This window comes from Oryx dammah, unplaced genomic scaffold (genome assembly GCF_014754425.2).
Source record: "Oryx dammah isolate SB20612 unplaced genomic scaffold, SCBI_Odam_1.1 HiC_scaffold_25, whole genome shotgun sequence".
In the NCBI taxonomy this organism is placed as follows: domain Eukaryota; kingdom Metazoa; phylum Chordata; class Mammalia; order Artiodactyla; family Bovidae; genus Oryx; species Oryx dammah.
This window is the reverse complement of record NW_024070209.1, coordinates 14,815,826-14,833,682: the sequence shown is the minus strand read 5'-3', so window position 1 is coordinate 14,833,682 and position 17,857 is coordinate 14,815,826. Positions and strand designations below refer to the sequence as shown.

The following is a 17,857-nucleotide window of genomic DNA, read 5'->3' as shown; positions in this document are numbered from 1 at the left end:
TACCAATCCAACAGGAATCCTGCTAACCCTGGAGGAGAGGAAGCAGGAATAAAGGGCTTGAAGCTCCACCTCTTCAGCTTCCTCCAACCACCAGAGTAATCTTTGTAACCTTCTACCCAAAAAGATTTTAAGTCTCTTAAAAAAGCGGGCAGAGGGATTTATATCTCAACCCTAGCACACTAGCTCAGGTAACACCTGTCCACCAGATATACTGGATATACATTTACCTAAAATGTAAAACACTTTACCAAAGTGTCTGTGTGTGTCTGTATAATCTTAAAGGTACATCTTGATTCAAATTTTAATCCTCAAATTACAAAACTCTGGAGTCAAAAGTTCTAATTAAAGTCAGTGTGTTCAGGACATACCAAGTTCATTACCTTCTATGAATAATTTTCCACTAATTTCTAAGAAAATCAGAGATCAAGCAGGATTCATTTTCAGTTCTATTGGCAAATACGGTCAAACTCAAGACAACAATGGGCCAACTGCTTTCTCATTAAGCTCTCAGAGGGACTTGAAATAACTGAGAACACCATGATGTCTTAATTCAGCCTGTTCCAGAGCTCAGAGCACATTCATTTACAGACCCAAAATTTCCACATACTATTAGCAACGGGGACTAGACATTTAATACGCAGTGAATTTTCCATTAAATAATGAAAAAAATCTCCATTAGTAAAGTTTCACTACCAAACAAACAGTGAGGTAAAATGATTAAATCACTGTGGTGTAACACCAATCACACATCAGTAACACAAGAAGCCCTGCAAGTGAAATGATAGATGTCCATACAAGACATCTGATCACAGTTACGCAGGCTCCATTTCATATTACTGCCTTCAGAATCTTACAAAGTGGTAGCTGCTATTGCTGAAGACCAGCTGAGTGGCTTATAGAACCCTTCATTCTGCCTCCATGGGACCATCACAAATGTTGCTCTATAATCGAACCCAGTTAAGAGTTACAAGCGCCTCCTGGGAGACAATTAGGTGATGTGGGATTACACTCTGACTCTCTCTCCCCTGCACAGATCAAATACAGCCACAGAAATCATGAAGCTCTAGAAAGGCTGAATGGAAGAGAATCCAGCACAAGTCTACCAGAATCTTTCATTGGCAATGATTATTGTACATCATCTCATTGCTGACTACTAATACATTTAAATAAAAATTAGATTATCTAGCCTAACCACAGGTTATTTCACTATTGATTACCATTTCTATATTTTAGGTGCTAATGAAAAAAGGAGAAATGAACCAAATGATTCAACGGCTCTATGAAAAAAATTAGTAGAAGGTGAAATTACAAGTCTAATCCAAGGATTTCATTATTTAGAATTTATATTTCAGTAGAGTGATTATTCCATTAGTATGGATTGAGACAGAAAATAAAATATGTTTTACAGACTATGGTGTTGGTGAATGAAAATTTATTTCAGGAATTTTACTGTCCTTTTGGATTTCTAACCAAACAGTGACTCTCTAATCTCTTGATCAAATGCCTTCTGTCTCTTTAATTAGAATTAAGAGAATATACAATTTAGGAAGAGAAAACACTTAATTTCCATAAATATTATTAAAACAAATTTACACACCTATCTCCTTCCAACTTTGGTATATCTGAGCAACTAGAGGAGTCTTCCAGCCATGCCAAAGTTGGTCTCCTGGATTCAACTGCCGAGCTTGGTTCTCCTGACAGAATAAGCTGTTGTACAATTGCTGGATCATACGCATTAATTTCAAACTTTAAGTGCACCTAAACAAATAAATGAAAAGCCTAAATTTACAACTGATTTTTTTTCAGTTACTGATTTGTTCCTTCAAAATTAAAACATACCTTCATAAGTTTGGAAACATCCCATATACAGATCTTTCCTCGTTTTGTTGCAGCAGCTAAAAAGTGAGGGCAGCTCCCGGACCCAAAGCAAGATATTCGGTCAGTTCCATCCACGCAAGGAAACTGTGCAGGACTCGTTGCAAGAGTGACCGACAATGGTACATTCTGTGTATGCTCACCTTTCACAAACGGGCAGTTTGGGGAATGTCTCTCATGTTCAGACCTTTACACAAATTAAAAAAGGGAAAGTTTACTAACCAACTAAGCTGTTAAGTCTATACCACTAAAAGAGAATTCTATGATATTTTTTCTTAAAAAAAAAAATAATAATTTAACCCTGAATATTCACTGGAAGGACTGTTGATGAAGCTGAAGCTCTAATACTCTGGCCACCTGATACAAAGAGCCAACTCACTGGAAAAGACCTTGATGCTGGGAAAGACGGAAGGCAAAAGAAGTGGGTAGCAGATGATAAGACAGATAGCATCACTGACTCAATTAACATGAATTTGAGCAACCTCAGGGAAATAGTGGAGGACACAGAAGCTCAGTGTACTTAAGTTCACGGGGTCACAAAGAGTCAGACAGACATGACAGCAACCGAACAACTACAACATTCTTTAATTAAAGACTCAAATACCAAAAATTTTCATTTTACTAAGATCACTGTAACATATTAAACCACTCACTTTAACAACACTGCACCTACAACTTACCTATGTCCATATATAAATCCTGGACAATTTGTAGCACAACAAGGTGTCTTACATAAATGCTTTTACATGGCATCTCCAGGCACATGACATTTGAAAAGGATTCCGTCACAGCTAAACCTTAAGAGTTTTTCCTCTTTCTAATTTCATCTGAGTTTTAACTTTTTAATTAAAATTTTATTTTCATAAGTGACATTTGACTATCTAAAATATAGCAAAAGACACACTTCAGGCTTAATATCCAACCCCAGTAATCTCTGATCCCACCTCCAGACAGCCACTATTATACTCCTAAAATATTTTTATAAACTTATACCCATATATATACATATAGAATAAACAGAATTTTCTTTAAATAAACAGCTTATTATACAATTCATTCTACAACAGCTTTCTTGATATAATAATGCACTGATGCTGATTAATAGAGAATTAACTGTTTATTCCTTTAACTGTTGGATCAGTCAATTATATGAATGTGTTTTATTTATCTAGTCCCCTCCCAAAAGGCATGTAAGATTTCCCAGTTTTTCACTATAGCGACCATTCGTGTGGTGCCTAAGACAGTACCTGATAAAATGCATTATACAAATGTTTGCTATTATTACTATTTCTATTAGTAGGGCCTCAGGGTAGTTATGTAAAAGTGAGGTTCCAATACACGATCTCTAATGTTTAACCAAGTTCTCAAATTTTATGCACCAGCACAGACTCCCTAGAATTACTTTGAAATTAGAAATGTAAATCATAAGGCCCTCCTTCCATGGACTCCCTATTGATGAGCTGCCCACAAAAGAACAGGCTGAACTGCTGAATTTAATCAAGCTTTTAAAATTTATTTTGTCATAGCCTTCTAGTTTTCAGTCAGAGTATAATTCCATTCTTTGGCACTTCTCACATGTACAGACCTTGGGAAATCAAAGACCTTAGAGATCCTGTATGCCAAGTGATATGACAGAGCACAGACAGCATTACCTCATTCTCTTAGAACAGAGGCAAAAATAGAGATGACAAATGGCAAGAGTATTAATATACAGATCAGAAACATAAAATATAGAAGCACTTAGCCTATTATGTTCAGAAAAATCAAGACTCACCAAGGTTCATCAGTAGGTTCCCAACAAACGAGACACACACTACAAGTGAAGCACATGGCTCTATCATCTCCAGATGAGGCGGGCTGCAAATGTGTAAAGAAACAGAAAAGGCTCATCAACATTTAAATAGCTTAATAAAAACTCTTCTAAATAAGTTCATAAAGAGGAAAAGAAAATTAGCCTATACTATTAATATTAGGCTTCAACAATATATTTTTAATCCCCAAATGTTTATACATTTGCTGCTTTGTTTGAAAAATTGTGTTTCATCAGCAAACTACCACTGAATCAAATATGCAGACACACAGCCTCAATCTCTGGTCCAGCATCTTGTAACTGTATTACTAAAGTATTTTAAACATAGTTAAGTATATAAGAGGAAATAGTCTAACAGACTTATTTTGAAAAACTGAATTCTATGCTACTACATAAGCAAGGGTAAACATAATTTTTGTGTTTAAGAAATAAAGTGAACATAATTCATGTAACATTCTTTAAGTAAGACACTTAGGACCAAATGACACACACACACACATATACATAAATATATATAAAATCAAAACCTGAACTGAAATACACCTTTGAAAACTAAAATTAATATTTTTTAGTACTTACTCTACTTAGTGCTTACTACATCTAAAGTGTAAATATATTTTTTAGAAGACTGAGACTAATCAGCCCCTAATACAGGCAGGAGATTCTAGAAAATTATGATTTGATCTCTTTGAAAAAAAATGGAATACAATGAACAACAGCTAAATGGAAAAAATATCAAGGTATCACTTAACAGAGGCTGTTATATGAAACAATACCAAAAAATAGGAAGAAGATAAATTATTAGGAAAAATAGTCCTTATTCAATCCTTAATGTAGGGAAATAATTTCAATAATGCTAATACTAGCCAGTCTCCAAACAAATCTATCTTTAACTGGAAATCTGATGGACTTTGAATCAAATCTTCAAATATCTTGGTTTTCTGATAAAATATTAGTTTAAGATACTCCAAGAACCCTTCAAGATAATGAAGGAATAATTATTCTTAATATTCTTTATGACAATAATAATTCAATGTATCCAAAGTTTAATTTAGTTCCAAAATTAAACAAGCATGTCTTATGTAAACTGACATGTAATTATTAATTTCTTAGCTTCTTTAGCAATGGAAAAATACTGGTGAGCCAGTCAACATTACTCAGTTGAAGTTTCCTTTAATTGGTTTATTATGCCAATCTGAACTCATTTTCTGTAACTTGCTCTACACTGGCTCCGTGAAGTTTTCTATCATCTCCCATTCTTATGTCTTTTTCTCACCCTCATCCTTACACTGTACACCCTCCTCTTTTCCTACGTAAAATTATGACTCTTTCCCTTAATTATTTCTCTTTCTACATTTCTTAATCAATTCTTCAATACATACGTATTCAAGGTATACTGCACTACCTGCACTGCTGCTTCCACAGTTGTCTGACACATGGGTATTTCGTGTTCCAATAAAATTAAAATTTCAAGAGTAACTCCCATGTACTGCTTTTATCACACTATCTTAACATATATACTCCTCTGTCACGAATGCGTAAGCCAAAACTGAAAAACACACACCCAGAGAGAATACTTCTCGAGACACAAATCTGGAGAATACTGCCTGTCTGCTGATGATTATATATAAAAACAGATTAAATATAATATATATTAATATGTAATCTGCAAGAAAATAAGTATAAGGCATTAACTCGGTTATTATTATTTTTTTAACCTTCTCAGCTTTCATACACAGTATGATATAGGAAATAGCCAGTTAGTATTATGATTAAAGAAAGGTGTAAGAACAAAACTCACATTACAGACACACAAGCACGGAGCCACATACATAAAATAACATACATGTCTGAAAATGTATTAAACGTTGATAGTCTTACTAAAGGCTACAAAGTCATATTGAAAAACATTTTTCGACAGCCTTATTTACCTGATGATAAAATCCAGCTTGAGCCATGGGATCTGGCTGTGCCCATCTATACCCTACATGAGGCCATGAGGTAAACGTCTCCCGTCTGTTAGCTTCACTATACATCAATGATCTAAAAGTAAACATACTTTATGTAACCAAAGTTAGGCATCAAATTACAGTGACCCTATTACTTACCACTGAAGAAAAAAGCTTATCGGATTATCAACAAAAACTGGGAATGTTTAATGACCAAGTTCAAATTTGTATTATAAATTTGAAATGATAAGTTTTAGGAATTTCCCATGAACAGAATACGGAAAAAGAAACATGATAAGATGGCTGCTGCTGCTGCTGCTAAATCACTTCAGTCGTGTCCGACTCTGTGCGACCCCAGAGACGGCAGCCCACCAGGCTCCCCTGTCCCTGGGATTCTCCAGGCAAGAACTCTGGAGTGGGTTGCCATTTCCTTCTCCAATGCATGAAAGTGAAAAGTGAAAGTGAAGTCGCTCAGTCGTGTCTGACTCTTCGAGACCCCCTGGACTGCAGCCTGCCAGGCTCCTCCATCCAGGGGATTTTCCAGGCAAGAGTCCTGGAGTGGGGTGTCACTGCCTTCTCCAGGTAAGATGGCTACAACAGATAATTCCACGGGTAGATTAAATTAACCAGTGTTGCATAATATCGATCAAAGAGCAGAGAATCTGAAAATGTAGAGGCACAGAACCCAATGCTTTCATCAAGTGACAAGTTTTGCATAAACGGATAAAACCACAGCCAAAGGAACAGTAGTTTTACCCCAACCATATTGAAAAAGTATATTCTAGTTAAGTTTTTTTTAGGTAGAAAGCAATTTTTATGTTCTTTCTCCAGAGAAATCCTTTTCCAGGAAATCTGTACTTTTCAGGGGATTATAAAAAAAAAAGGAAATCTTCACACATTTTCATTAACATAATTAGCTCATTGAGACTGAACCTGCAACAACAATACCAGAATATCTTCTTAAAAGAGACTATCAAAATTAGAAAAAGTCCACACAGCTTCAAATAAGAAAGGACCAGTATGCAAAGTTCCTTTTTCTAATACAGAAGAGAAACTGATTCAATAAAAGAAAAGTGGTAAAAATTCTTCACTATGAGACCAGAAAAATACTTTCTTTAAAATTCTTCCCTTAAATTAGTACATGGTTTCTTGTAATACTGCTAATAAGATTTAACTCATAGTTGTGTCCTGATTTGGAAAAAAAAAAAATAATAATTGCTTGATCAGGCTACAGACATCTTCATGTTTTCAGAACAGAAAATCTGTCCACTTAAGTTATACTACCAAGCAAAACAGCAATAGCATCCAGTAGACCCTTATTCAAACCTCCAACAGACTTCAGAGTTCAAGGTTTTCATAAGGGTTCCTAGAATCATATTTAATGAAATAAAAACCACAGACTACATCAAAATTAGAATTTTGAGACATTTTAACATCTCCAGAAACACTGAAAATCCCATCTAATGAATGCATTTTCTAAAACAAACCATTCACCACAGCTTACACTGATTTCTTTAGAAAGTCTCCTACTGATTACAAAGAAAATAGCTCTGAAATTATAACCTAAAGATAGGCCAGGCTCTCAGACAAGAAACATTGATTCCTTCCTTTTTTCCTCTTCTCCAGACATATTGCAAAGAATATTTTAATGATAGCCAAAGACATATCACATGACAGTTAAGATTAAAAAGGGCAGTCTCTACATTTTGCCCAAAAGTTAGAGACAGCAGGGTTACTATGGAATATAAAAATACCTCCCAAATGTTAACAACCAACAGACGTTACTTACATAATAAAAGAAACCACTTAACAAAAAAGGGGCAACTGATTAAGCAGTTTTGGTTTACAAAAGGATAAACTAAAAAACATTGCAAACTAATATAAGAGAATATGGGAATTCCCTGGTGGTCCAGTGGCTGGAACTCCACAGTTTAGCTGGTGAGAGCCTGGATTCAATCCCTGATTGGAGAACTAGGATCCCACAAGCCATGTGGAACAGCCAATTAAAAAAAAAAAAAAGAGCTATACTTAAGATAACAGAAGTTAAAGGTTAACTCATTCACTAATATTTTTGTTACATTGGCACGTACTCTTTATAAATGTACTTCAGAAAACAACATGAGCAGTTAAATTCACATTCAATGAAAAAGTGAAAATGTAAAATGTTACATGGGAAGGCAAATGTGAACTTAACAAAATCGCTAAATGCAGTAACTCAGCAAATATTTCTAAACTTAATTACTAATAAATATTATCTCAAATAAAAATCACTTAAATTTTTCAATGAATGCACTACTGACTTTTAGTTTTCTATAAAGCATAACTCCCAAGAAATCTCTATTGAAGAAAATAATAACTGAAGTATGACTTTTTTAAACACTTTAAATCCAGGGCAGGCAGCGTAAAAACCTTAATTCGAAACTGCCCTAGAAAAACAAAAGAGACAAAAAGCCCACAAAATGGCCCTTGAGTGCTTTTTTAGCTCTGCCCATTCTTTAAGAATATTTATCTATTTGGCTGCACTGGGTCTTCGTTGCGGCAGGCAGGGTCTTTAGTTGTGGCAAGCAAACTCTTAGCTGTGGCTTATGGGGTCTAGTTCCCCCGAAAAGGGATCGAACCTAGGCCCCTTGCAGGGGGAGCTCAGAGTCATAGCCCCTAGGCCACCAGGGACATCCCTTAACTCTGTCCATTTTTTAAGAAGGAAATAATATATGGCTCTTATATTCAAATTCTGGGACAGTGTTTTAATTTACCAAAATTTATGCCAAAGGTCACAAAATTCATCAAGGCAAAATAATTCTTATATATTACATATTGAATAATTATAATATTAACGACTCAAATATTTACTAAGCAATTACAAACCTAGAATTTAAAAAATATAGCTTCATAATCCTCTTAAACACTTTCCAGGCACCAAAAAAAATTGTTTAACAACAGCAATTCGAGGAGTAGTTTACTTCATTTCAGTTTTTTGATCAAAATAAAAACCTGAGTGATTTTCAAAAATATTTAAAATCATAATCAAATTTACAGTTATTCTGTTAATCAAAACACTAATCAATTCAATGTTACCGTCACATCTCTTTATAAGCAAGTTCATACCTGTCCACAGAACGGCCTGGCCCCACCCCAAGTTCTGGACGCGCACTAGGTAAGAGGTAAGACAATCTGTCCATCACTGAGGAAGCCACAGGTAAGGCAGCAACATTTTGATTGATTTTCTTAAGTTCATTCACAATGGCACTGGCAATGGACTTCAACACATGATGAGGAAGATGAAATGTAACTGTGGCCCACTGAAAGAAAACAGCAGTGTAAGTGAAAGAAAACATACTCAATAGTTTCTACCAAAACCCTGATTTATACATTGTAAGATAAATAACTATTTGTAGTCTCAAGTCAGTTTACTCCATTAACTTATAATTCAAAGAACCTGCAATTATATAAAAAATGAAATTAACCATCCTGAAAAAGAATGTTTAGGCCCAGATGAGAAAGAAGGACTCTTACTTTGTTTCTAGACCTAATCTGTCCACAGATTCAGAGCCTTTTGGTTGAAAGGGAGGCCAAATCTCCTCGAGAAAGGATCCCACAATGATGCCCCAACTCTCCACTGTCAATCATACCCCAAGCCTTCCTCAAAGGCACCTGTGGACATTCACTTATAGTCACTGTGCACTTGGGAATGGAAATGCTGTGTGATATTCCAGGCACTACAAGAGAGGAACACTGAACTAACCTAAAACAGCACTGTGGTCCATTAATCAAAGTGGAGACTTATGATGGTGAAGTGACTACTGGAATTTTGGCCCAAAGCTGTCTCAGTGAGCTCTGTGGATCCTCAGATCTATCTTGTAGCTATCTCACTAGCTCCCAAATGTGTAACTGGAAGAGAAATAGAACAGGCAGCTAGAAAAATTCCTACACTGTTCCTCTGATCCTCTTGGACTACTAAAGGAAGAAAGGTCAAGCAGGAGCCCCTAGGACTTTCATTTTTTTCCTACAAAGCTACTGAACTACAGCAATACCACATTCTGAGGAAATTTATGAGATTAATGTCACATTAACAGACCTGACAGAGGGGTAATCAAACGACCTCAACTCCATTTAACTAACCCACCGGCCCATGCAAAACATAAATGGATCTTGAAGAATGACCGTGGACTGTAAAATCAGGTGGACTTCAACTGCAGCTGATATTTCAGATGAGGTATTTTTACTGAAGCAAATTAACAAATCCCTTGATATTTGGTAGGCAGTTACAATTCTGTCAAATACCTTTTTATCTAAACTAATTTTAAGGGCCATCCAAAAGTAAGCTGCTTTTGCCTGGCAGAAACAATAAATCTGCACAGTCTTACCCTAGGACTCATGCTCTTTACCAAAATCTAATCTGCAGGGATCCTGATCAACCCAACATCCTGCAGATCAGCACCTTGATCTATTGTATTAGTAACATCACAGTAACTAGTCCAGATGAGGGGAAAGGAGCAAGGACCTTAAATGCCTTAGTAAGACACATGCAAGCCAGAGAAAATCAATATCCCCAGAAAAACTCAGGGTCCCAAAATCTCTGTGAAGTTTCTAGAGGTCCAGTAGGCTAGGCATGTCAGGATGTTTCCTCCAAGGTGAAAGAAAAGTTGCTACAACAATGAAAAAGAGGGCCTAAGACAACAATGCTCAGTGGGCCTAAGTAGATTTTGGATCCAGTGTTCAGCATATTTGAGAATGTTGCTGTAACTCAATTATCAAATAATACATGATGAAATTCCAGTACTTTGGACACCTCATGCGAAGAGTTGATTCATTGGAAAAGACTCTGATGCTGGGAGGGATTAGGGGCAGGAGGAGAAGGGGACGACAGAGGATGAGATGGCTGGATGGCATCACCGACTCAATGGACATGAGTCTGAATGAACTCCGGGATTTGGTGATGGACAGGGAGGCCTGGCATGCTTCGATTCATTGGGTCGGACATGACTGAGCAACTGAACTGAACAGAATAAGAGGTTCCTCAGCACACCCAGCCTGGAAACTCCCATCGACAGAGGAGCCCGGTAGGCTGCAATCCATGGGGTTGCGAAGACTCGGACACGACTGAGCAACTTCACTTCCACTTTTCACTTTCATGCACTGGAGAAGGAAATGGCAGCCCACTCCAGTGTTCTTGCCTGGAGAATCCCAGGGATGGGGGAGCCTGGTGGGCTGCCGTCCATGGGGTCGCACAGAGTCGGACACGACTGACGCGACCTAGCAGCAGCACACCCAGGCTGAATCACAAGATGCTCTACCATGTGTATCTTGTGAGCACATTCAATGACACTAGAAGTATCTGCTCCAAGTAAAGATGCTGTAGGGAGTCTCTGGGACAATAATGTAGCAGGATGCTAAGACAAAACCATGCCTCTCCTGCAAACAATTCTTCTCCTCTTGAGAAACAGCTCCTGGCCTCTTAGTAGTTAGTTCTCATAAAAATGTGTCTACCCATGGGACAAATGTGCATACAATCAGAGCTGTCCATCACAAACTAGGTGTTATCTGATACACCAAACTGTATTACTGGGTATGAGAGCCAGTATTGATTAAGAGGTTTATAAGAAACCAATCTTGAGAAAGTCCAAAAGGCAATTCAATTTTGAACCAGCTGAATAATCAAGGAGCTGAGATTTCTACAGTACCTATTCTGACAACAGCTCCTTTCTCATTCCACACTGATGGCTTCACAAGGAACTCCCTATGATGGGATAATTGAGGAAGAAAACCTTTAGATCTGACATACAGATGGTTCTCACATTATGAAAGTGCCATACCAAAGTGGATGGCTGCAGCACCACAGTCCCAATCAGGACAGGGATGAAGGCAAATCTTTTCAGTGGGCAGAACTTCAACCAGTACATTGGACTGTTCTCTTTATCTGGATTGAGAGGTGACCAGAAGTAAAGGTCCTCACTGATTAATGGACAATGGCTAACGTTTTGGCTAGATGTTCAGACATCTGGAAAGATCAGGATTGGAAGACTGTTAACAAGGAAGTCAAGGGTAAAGGTCTACGGACAAATAAACACAGTATGAAAATATTTGTGAAATATGTGAATGCTTATCAAAAGGCATCCATTATAGAGGAAATGGGCAAATTATACACAGTATATGAATGCCACTCACTCTTTTGCCATAACCACTCCAGTGCTTGCTCAATCAATCTATATGCAATATGCCATGGTAAAACAGACAGAGGGTATGCACAGGTCCAGCATGAACTTGCTCTCACTGAGACTAAGCAGGCTAACTGCAGGCCTGCCGATAGCAGATACCAAAGCTGAGCCACCAATGGGACACCGTTTTCCAGAAGAATCAGCCAATTACCTGACTGCAGGTTGATTATATTAGATTTCTTTCATTATGGATTGGACAGCAATTTGTCTTTACTGTAGATACGTATTCTGACTGTGCATTTATCTGTTCTGCCCACAATGCTTCTGCCATAATATTAAACCACTAGAAAGTATTCTATACAGCTTTGCTTTTTGCTTCTCAGTAAGAAAGCACTTCAAAGGTGGGGGGAAGGGCTTGGAGGTAGGGAGGTAGCGGAAGAGGTAGGGGCAATGGGCTCTTGCCCCATGAAACTGAACTGTCTTACTGTGGTGTCTTATAGAAGGAGATGACCTGACAAAAAGGTGTGGGCCCTTCCAAAGACTCATTTTCAGTACTAATTGGGAGAGATGCTTAAAAGTCTGGAATTCTAACATTACAAGATTATGTATATGCTTTTAATCAACAAAAAACACATAATATAGCTTCTCTCAGCAGGGTTGCTATTATACTTAATAATCCATTTACAGCTTTTTTTTTTTTTTTTTAAGCTTTAGGTTCTAGAGGTCTTGTGACAAGGAAGGAATGTTCCACCAAGGGTACAACAATGGTTGCACTGAATTAGGTGTTAACACTGCTAACCAGCAATTTTGGGTTCCTCTTGTCACTGAGATCAAACCAATCAATCCTAAAGGAAATCAACCCAGAATGTTCATTGGCAGGACTGATGCTGAAACTGAAGCTGCAATACTTTGGCCACCTGATGCAAAGAGCCAATTCATTGGAAAAGGCCCTGCTGCTGCTGCTGCTGCTAAGTCACTTCAGTTGTGTCCGACTCTGTGCGACCCCACTGACAGCAGTCCACCAGGCTCCCCCCTCCCTGAGTTTCTCCAGGCAAGAACACTGGAGTGGGTTGCCATTTCCTTCTCCAATGCGTGAAAGTGAAGTCACTCAGTCGTGTCCGACTCTTAGCGACCCCATGGACTGTAGCCTACCAGGCTTCTCCATCCATTTTCCCAGGCAAGAGTACTGGAGTAGGATGCCACTGCCTTCTCCACTGATGCTAGGCAAGACTAAATGCAAAAGGAGAAGGGGGTGACAGGATGAGATGGTTGGATGGCATCACCGACTCAATGGACATGAGTTGGAGCAAACTCCAGGAAATAGTGGAGGGACAGGGGAGTCTGCTGTGCTGAAGTCCATGAGGTTGCAAAGAGTCAATCAGAATAGACTTAGTAGCTGAACAACAATATACATTAAATCATTATACTGTATACCTTAAAAAGAAAATCACACTGTACAACAATAACTTGTCGCTGAATCATCAGACAAAGTGGGTGGTAATTCTACTGGTTAATATGATTAAAACTGACAAGGGAAACTGGATTGATGGAAGTAAGGAGAATTTAATTACAATCCAAGAGATTCTCCAGGGTGCCTCTAAGCTCTTCCACATCCGATATACAAGAGTAAAAGGACAATTACAACAACTTAGCACAGCACTACGAAGGGTCTGAATCCTGCAAGAGTGAAGACTTAGGTCACTTGACAGTATAAAGACACCTGACCTTAACGTTGCTAGTTAAGGACAAAGGGAGTAAGAAATAGCCAGGAGAAGGAGAATGTAAATATCCAGACTATCATCTTTATATTATACACAATTATAGAGCTGAGAGATATGGTAACTATATATATTTCTCATTACATAAATGATAGATGGATGAAGATTTAGATAAAGACATAGAGAGGTAAGTCATTATTTTACAGAAGAATTTTTTGTTGTAGTTAATTTAGTGTTTAGGTTTACATGGGTTTAATTTAGGTTTAGTGATTAGGTAGCACAGCTCTGTTACCTAAACACTTGAAACTATAAATTTTAAGAGTAGCTAATATCACCTACAGATGGATAAAATATCTTTTGAAACTCTGTGTCTGCCTATTCTGGGGACAGGGTGAGACAAATCTTCATTTTCTTTTTTAGGAACAGAGCCTCTTGTTAAGTAAAAGCATAACATTTTTGTTGCATGAAAGTTCAAACATGTATAGATGGTATGTATGGAGATGAAGAGTAGCCAAAGGAGCAGACTGTGCCAGTTATTAAGCTACTGTCTCTCAGGTCCAAACCTACCCTTTCCTCTCTTCTCGGTCACGCTGGGGCTGGGATACTATAAACTATTATTTCTTCTTTACCAACCAGTTTCCTGACTGTCAAGTTCTGACAAAGGAACACAGGATGGAAATTGGAAAGCATGATAGGGGAAAAAGACTTGCTTCTCGCTAAATTACTTGTCACTGCTGTCAACATCATGTTAGCAAAGGATCTGGTGGCAGCAGCTGACTCCTCTGATCTTCAGAAATTTTTCTGTTCTGTTTTCTTAGCACTCCGAGGACCAGTCTCACATATCTCCCTCAGAGGCACTAGCATCAGCCGAGTAGCACCCCTATTCAGAACTCCAAGTCTCAGTCCATCAGGCTCCAAGCTCCAAGCTCCTGAGGCACCTACTGGATAACAACTCCACCTCAGGAGTCCAAAGTCCCAGATCCAAGAGGCTCTTTTCTTAAGTTTTTAAGGATCTAGGTTCTAAAACCTGAACATCCTGTTCCTTCAGACCAAAATGAGTCCTGCTTCCCAGTTACCACCTGTGTTACCTCAGGGTTTTGTTTTCACTTGTTTGGTTCTCATACACATATTAAGTCAATTTCTCACAATGCTGAAACGCACAACATGGTTTCTGTTTTTACTAAATAAAACGTTCCACTAATGGAATTAAGATTCATAAAATCATGGTGAATTTATAAAATACTCTTCAATATAAATATTAGGAAGAATGCAGATGATATATGAGCACTGATATGAAAATATCAATATATATTCTTCAATGAAAAAAAGCAAGGTATATGCTATAATCTGAATGCTTGTGTCCCCGCAAAATCCATCTGCTGAAATTCTAACCCAAAGGGGGAGTCTATTAGCAGGTAGGGCCTTTGGAAGGAAGGTGATTAGGTCATGAGGGTGGAACCCTCTTTTATAAAAGGCTCCAGAGAGATCCCTTGCCTTTTTCACCATATAAGGACACAATGAGAAGGTACCAGCTATATTCCAGAAACAAGGACTTCACCAAAAGAAATTCCACTCATCACAGCAGTCCAAACAGACTAAGCAGTCCAAACAGTACATCACAGCATTGTAGTATAATTTCAACTGCACTTGAGAAAGATACTTACAAAGGCAAAATTGTTTTAGAAAACAGCTTCTACTTTATATGCTTCAATATAAAAATTGTATATGTACTACATTTATAATTTTTTTTACAAATCTTAAAAGAAAAATGCAGAAGAATTAATGAAATATAGCCAAGGATTTAATTCAAAGCACTATCTCCCACCGTAGTCATCAGTGTAAGGAAGAACAGAGAAAGGCAGAAGTATGGAAATGTTCTTTCTGTTATAACCCTAAACAAAGTAATTTTTTTTTAACTTCTTACCTTAGCAACTTTGTGGTTTGCTGCAGTCTCATGAGATGTATTTTTTAAACCATCTTTGAGCTGTGTGATGAACAAATCATAACCCTCTGTACTAGAAACATCTACCTTTTCTAAACATGCTGACAAGAGTTGTTGTGCCTAAATAAAAAAAGATCACAAAAGATTAACCATACCAAAAATGTTTAATTCAGATTCTTACACAAATATTTTAATTCTGAAAGGTACTATATGAAAATTTACTACTTCTACTTTTTTTAAACAAACTTAGCTAACCAAATAATGATTTGCAAGGCTGTTACAAAATTAAATGAGATATAGCAATGTACTCAGCATAGTACCACACAGTAAAGTCTCCATACATGGAAGTTTTTATAAACCAAAGCCAGACAGAAAAAACTGGACAAGCTGAAACTATAAACAAAAATAAAAGAGATAAAAAGTTAAAGACAAATGTAAAGTCCCTCAGGGAGCTTTACTATGTAATACCGTAAGAGGGGTCACTCATTAAATCATCAGGTAATTTTTAAAAAGCCCTTTGCATTGTTACCCACGTATTCAACATGAACTACATTAACAGGAATATATGATCAATATATGGAAAAGAACACATCCACACTAACCCAACCAAACCCAGGACCACACACTTTAGGCAAGACAGTGAGAAAACAATGTGATGCAGGAAAGGGTACCTGGGATGGTGGAGAACAAGACAACTATAATTATTTGTGTAAAAAGACAGAAAACCAGCAACAGACATCACGAGCTGGCAAGGTGGGAGAGGTGGCAGAAGTTGGCTAAATATTGACTTCAGGGTCCATTTTACATAAATGTCCAACTATTCTATTGTAATTCTGTAGTTCCTTTTAAAACCCAATGGCTTGATACCATCTTCCATTGTACACTACAATGTATGGAAGACATCAGCTTTATTAAGACATCACCAGGTCTAATTGCCTTAAAGTAGGAGGGGAGAAAATATTCAATACAAGTAGAGCTAATTTTAATTAATTTTCTATCCAAAGATTTTAACATGCCCCCAGATCGAGATATTCTTATGACAAAAAGATGGCTATTCTGTTTTCAGAGCTCAGAACTTCAGCAAATGCTTTCAATATTAACATACTAGATGACTGTGAGATGACACTGACCCACACAGTAACACTCTGCATATCTTAAAAATGGGAAATAAGCTACATTGATTTTATCAACTAATCATACCAATCCACCAAACACAAAACAGTTAATAATCAACAAATTGGGATAAAGACAGAAATAATATCTTACTTTTAGGGGGAATACAACATTATAATCTCTTATATTTTTAAGATGATTTAAAGTCTGATAAATCTGAAAAATATAGTTTTAAATTATATGATATGAACATCAACATACACAAAAAGATTTAAGTTAGGACACACTTATACATTAATTAATAAATATGTAACACAAAAAATATGTATGTTGAAATTTTAATCTGGAATTGTTAAGACACATGTTACATAGCCAAGATAACAGGTTGTCCATTAATATTTATTTCTTCTTTTTTAATATTAAAGAAAAAAACCACCTCAGCTTACTGTGGCCATATGACTAAATTCTGGCCAATGAATTAACTGAATATGAAAAGGGCACATGTGAAACCGTTTGTAAAAGAGAATAAGAAAAATGAAGGAGTGGGTACAGAGAGAAGGAAAGGATGAGGGAGGGAGGTAAAAGGGAAAGGAGGAAAGGAAGGGCAGGTAATGCCAGTGTGCTCCCTGGCCTTTTGTCCTCCCTTTCCCTAAAACTGGGAAGTAATGAGACTTGAAGCAGCAGTCTTGGACTCAAGAGATGGAAGCTAAGTGTTGCAGTAAGCAAAGTTGTCCCTATACTTGGCCTTGTACTGTTACTAGAAAAAAATTATCTTGTTTAAGCCATTGTATTTTGGGGTTTCTGTTAAAGTGGTTTAACCTGTACAATTCACAATTCCTTGTTTTTATAAGGGTATGTAGATAATATCCTCAAAGGACAATCTAATTCCATTTAACGACTAGTAAGTCTGAAACTACATTAAGTAGAAAAGCATACTGACACTTATTTCAACTTACCTCTGTGACAGGTAATTCAAGCTGAACCACATCATCTTGCTTTGAAACTGGAGTTTGCAGAGCAGTGTCTAACAACAAGATTCCATTAAGGTCCTTCCTACACCCTACTGCATAATCGTCCACAAAAATAACTTTATCCACGGCAGAAATATACTGACATTTCACCTGTCCACCTGGTTTAGCTGTTAAAAGAACAAAAATTCAACACTGAAGATGTTAAGACCAATAGATCTTTTAAAATAAATGCTTACATGGCAACTAAATACCTTATATAATCTTCGACTAGAAAAAGATTCTCTAAAGGGCATTATTAGAACTGATTAAATTGGAATATGTACT

The 17,857-nt window shown here is 37.1% G+C and overlaps 1 protein-coding gene across 9 annotated transcripts in view; it reads right to left on the bottom strand.

The window, feature by feature from the left end:
• Positions 1-17,857, bottom strand: part of BIRC6 (baculoviral IAP repeat containing 6) — a 210,869-nt gene that overhangs the window by 165,792 nt on the left and 27,220 nt on the right. For all 9 annotated transcript variants that reach the window (XR_005718377.1, XM_040224596.1, XM_040224598.1 and 6 more), the window contains exons 2-8: positions 17,519-17,700; positions 15,432-15,569; positions 8,740-8,933; positions 5,617-5,728; positions 3,650-3,732; positions 1,840-2,062; positions 1,598-1,758 (exon numbers count right to left, since the gene is read on the bottom strand). Coding sequence is in view for 8 of the 9 variants with exons in the window: in XM_040224596.1 (XP_040080530.1) it covers positions 1,598-1,758; positions 1,840-2,062; positions 3,650-3,732; positions 5,617-5,728; positions 8,740-8,933; positions 15,432-15,569; positions 17,519-17,700 (1,093 nt within the window). In the remaining variant the exon portion in view is untranslated. The remainder of the gene's footprint in view (positions 1-1,597; positions 1,759-1,839; positions 2,063-3,649; positions 3,733-5,616; positions 5,729-8,739; positions 8,934-15,431; positions 15,570-17,518; positions 17,701-17,857) is intronic.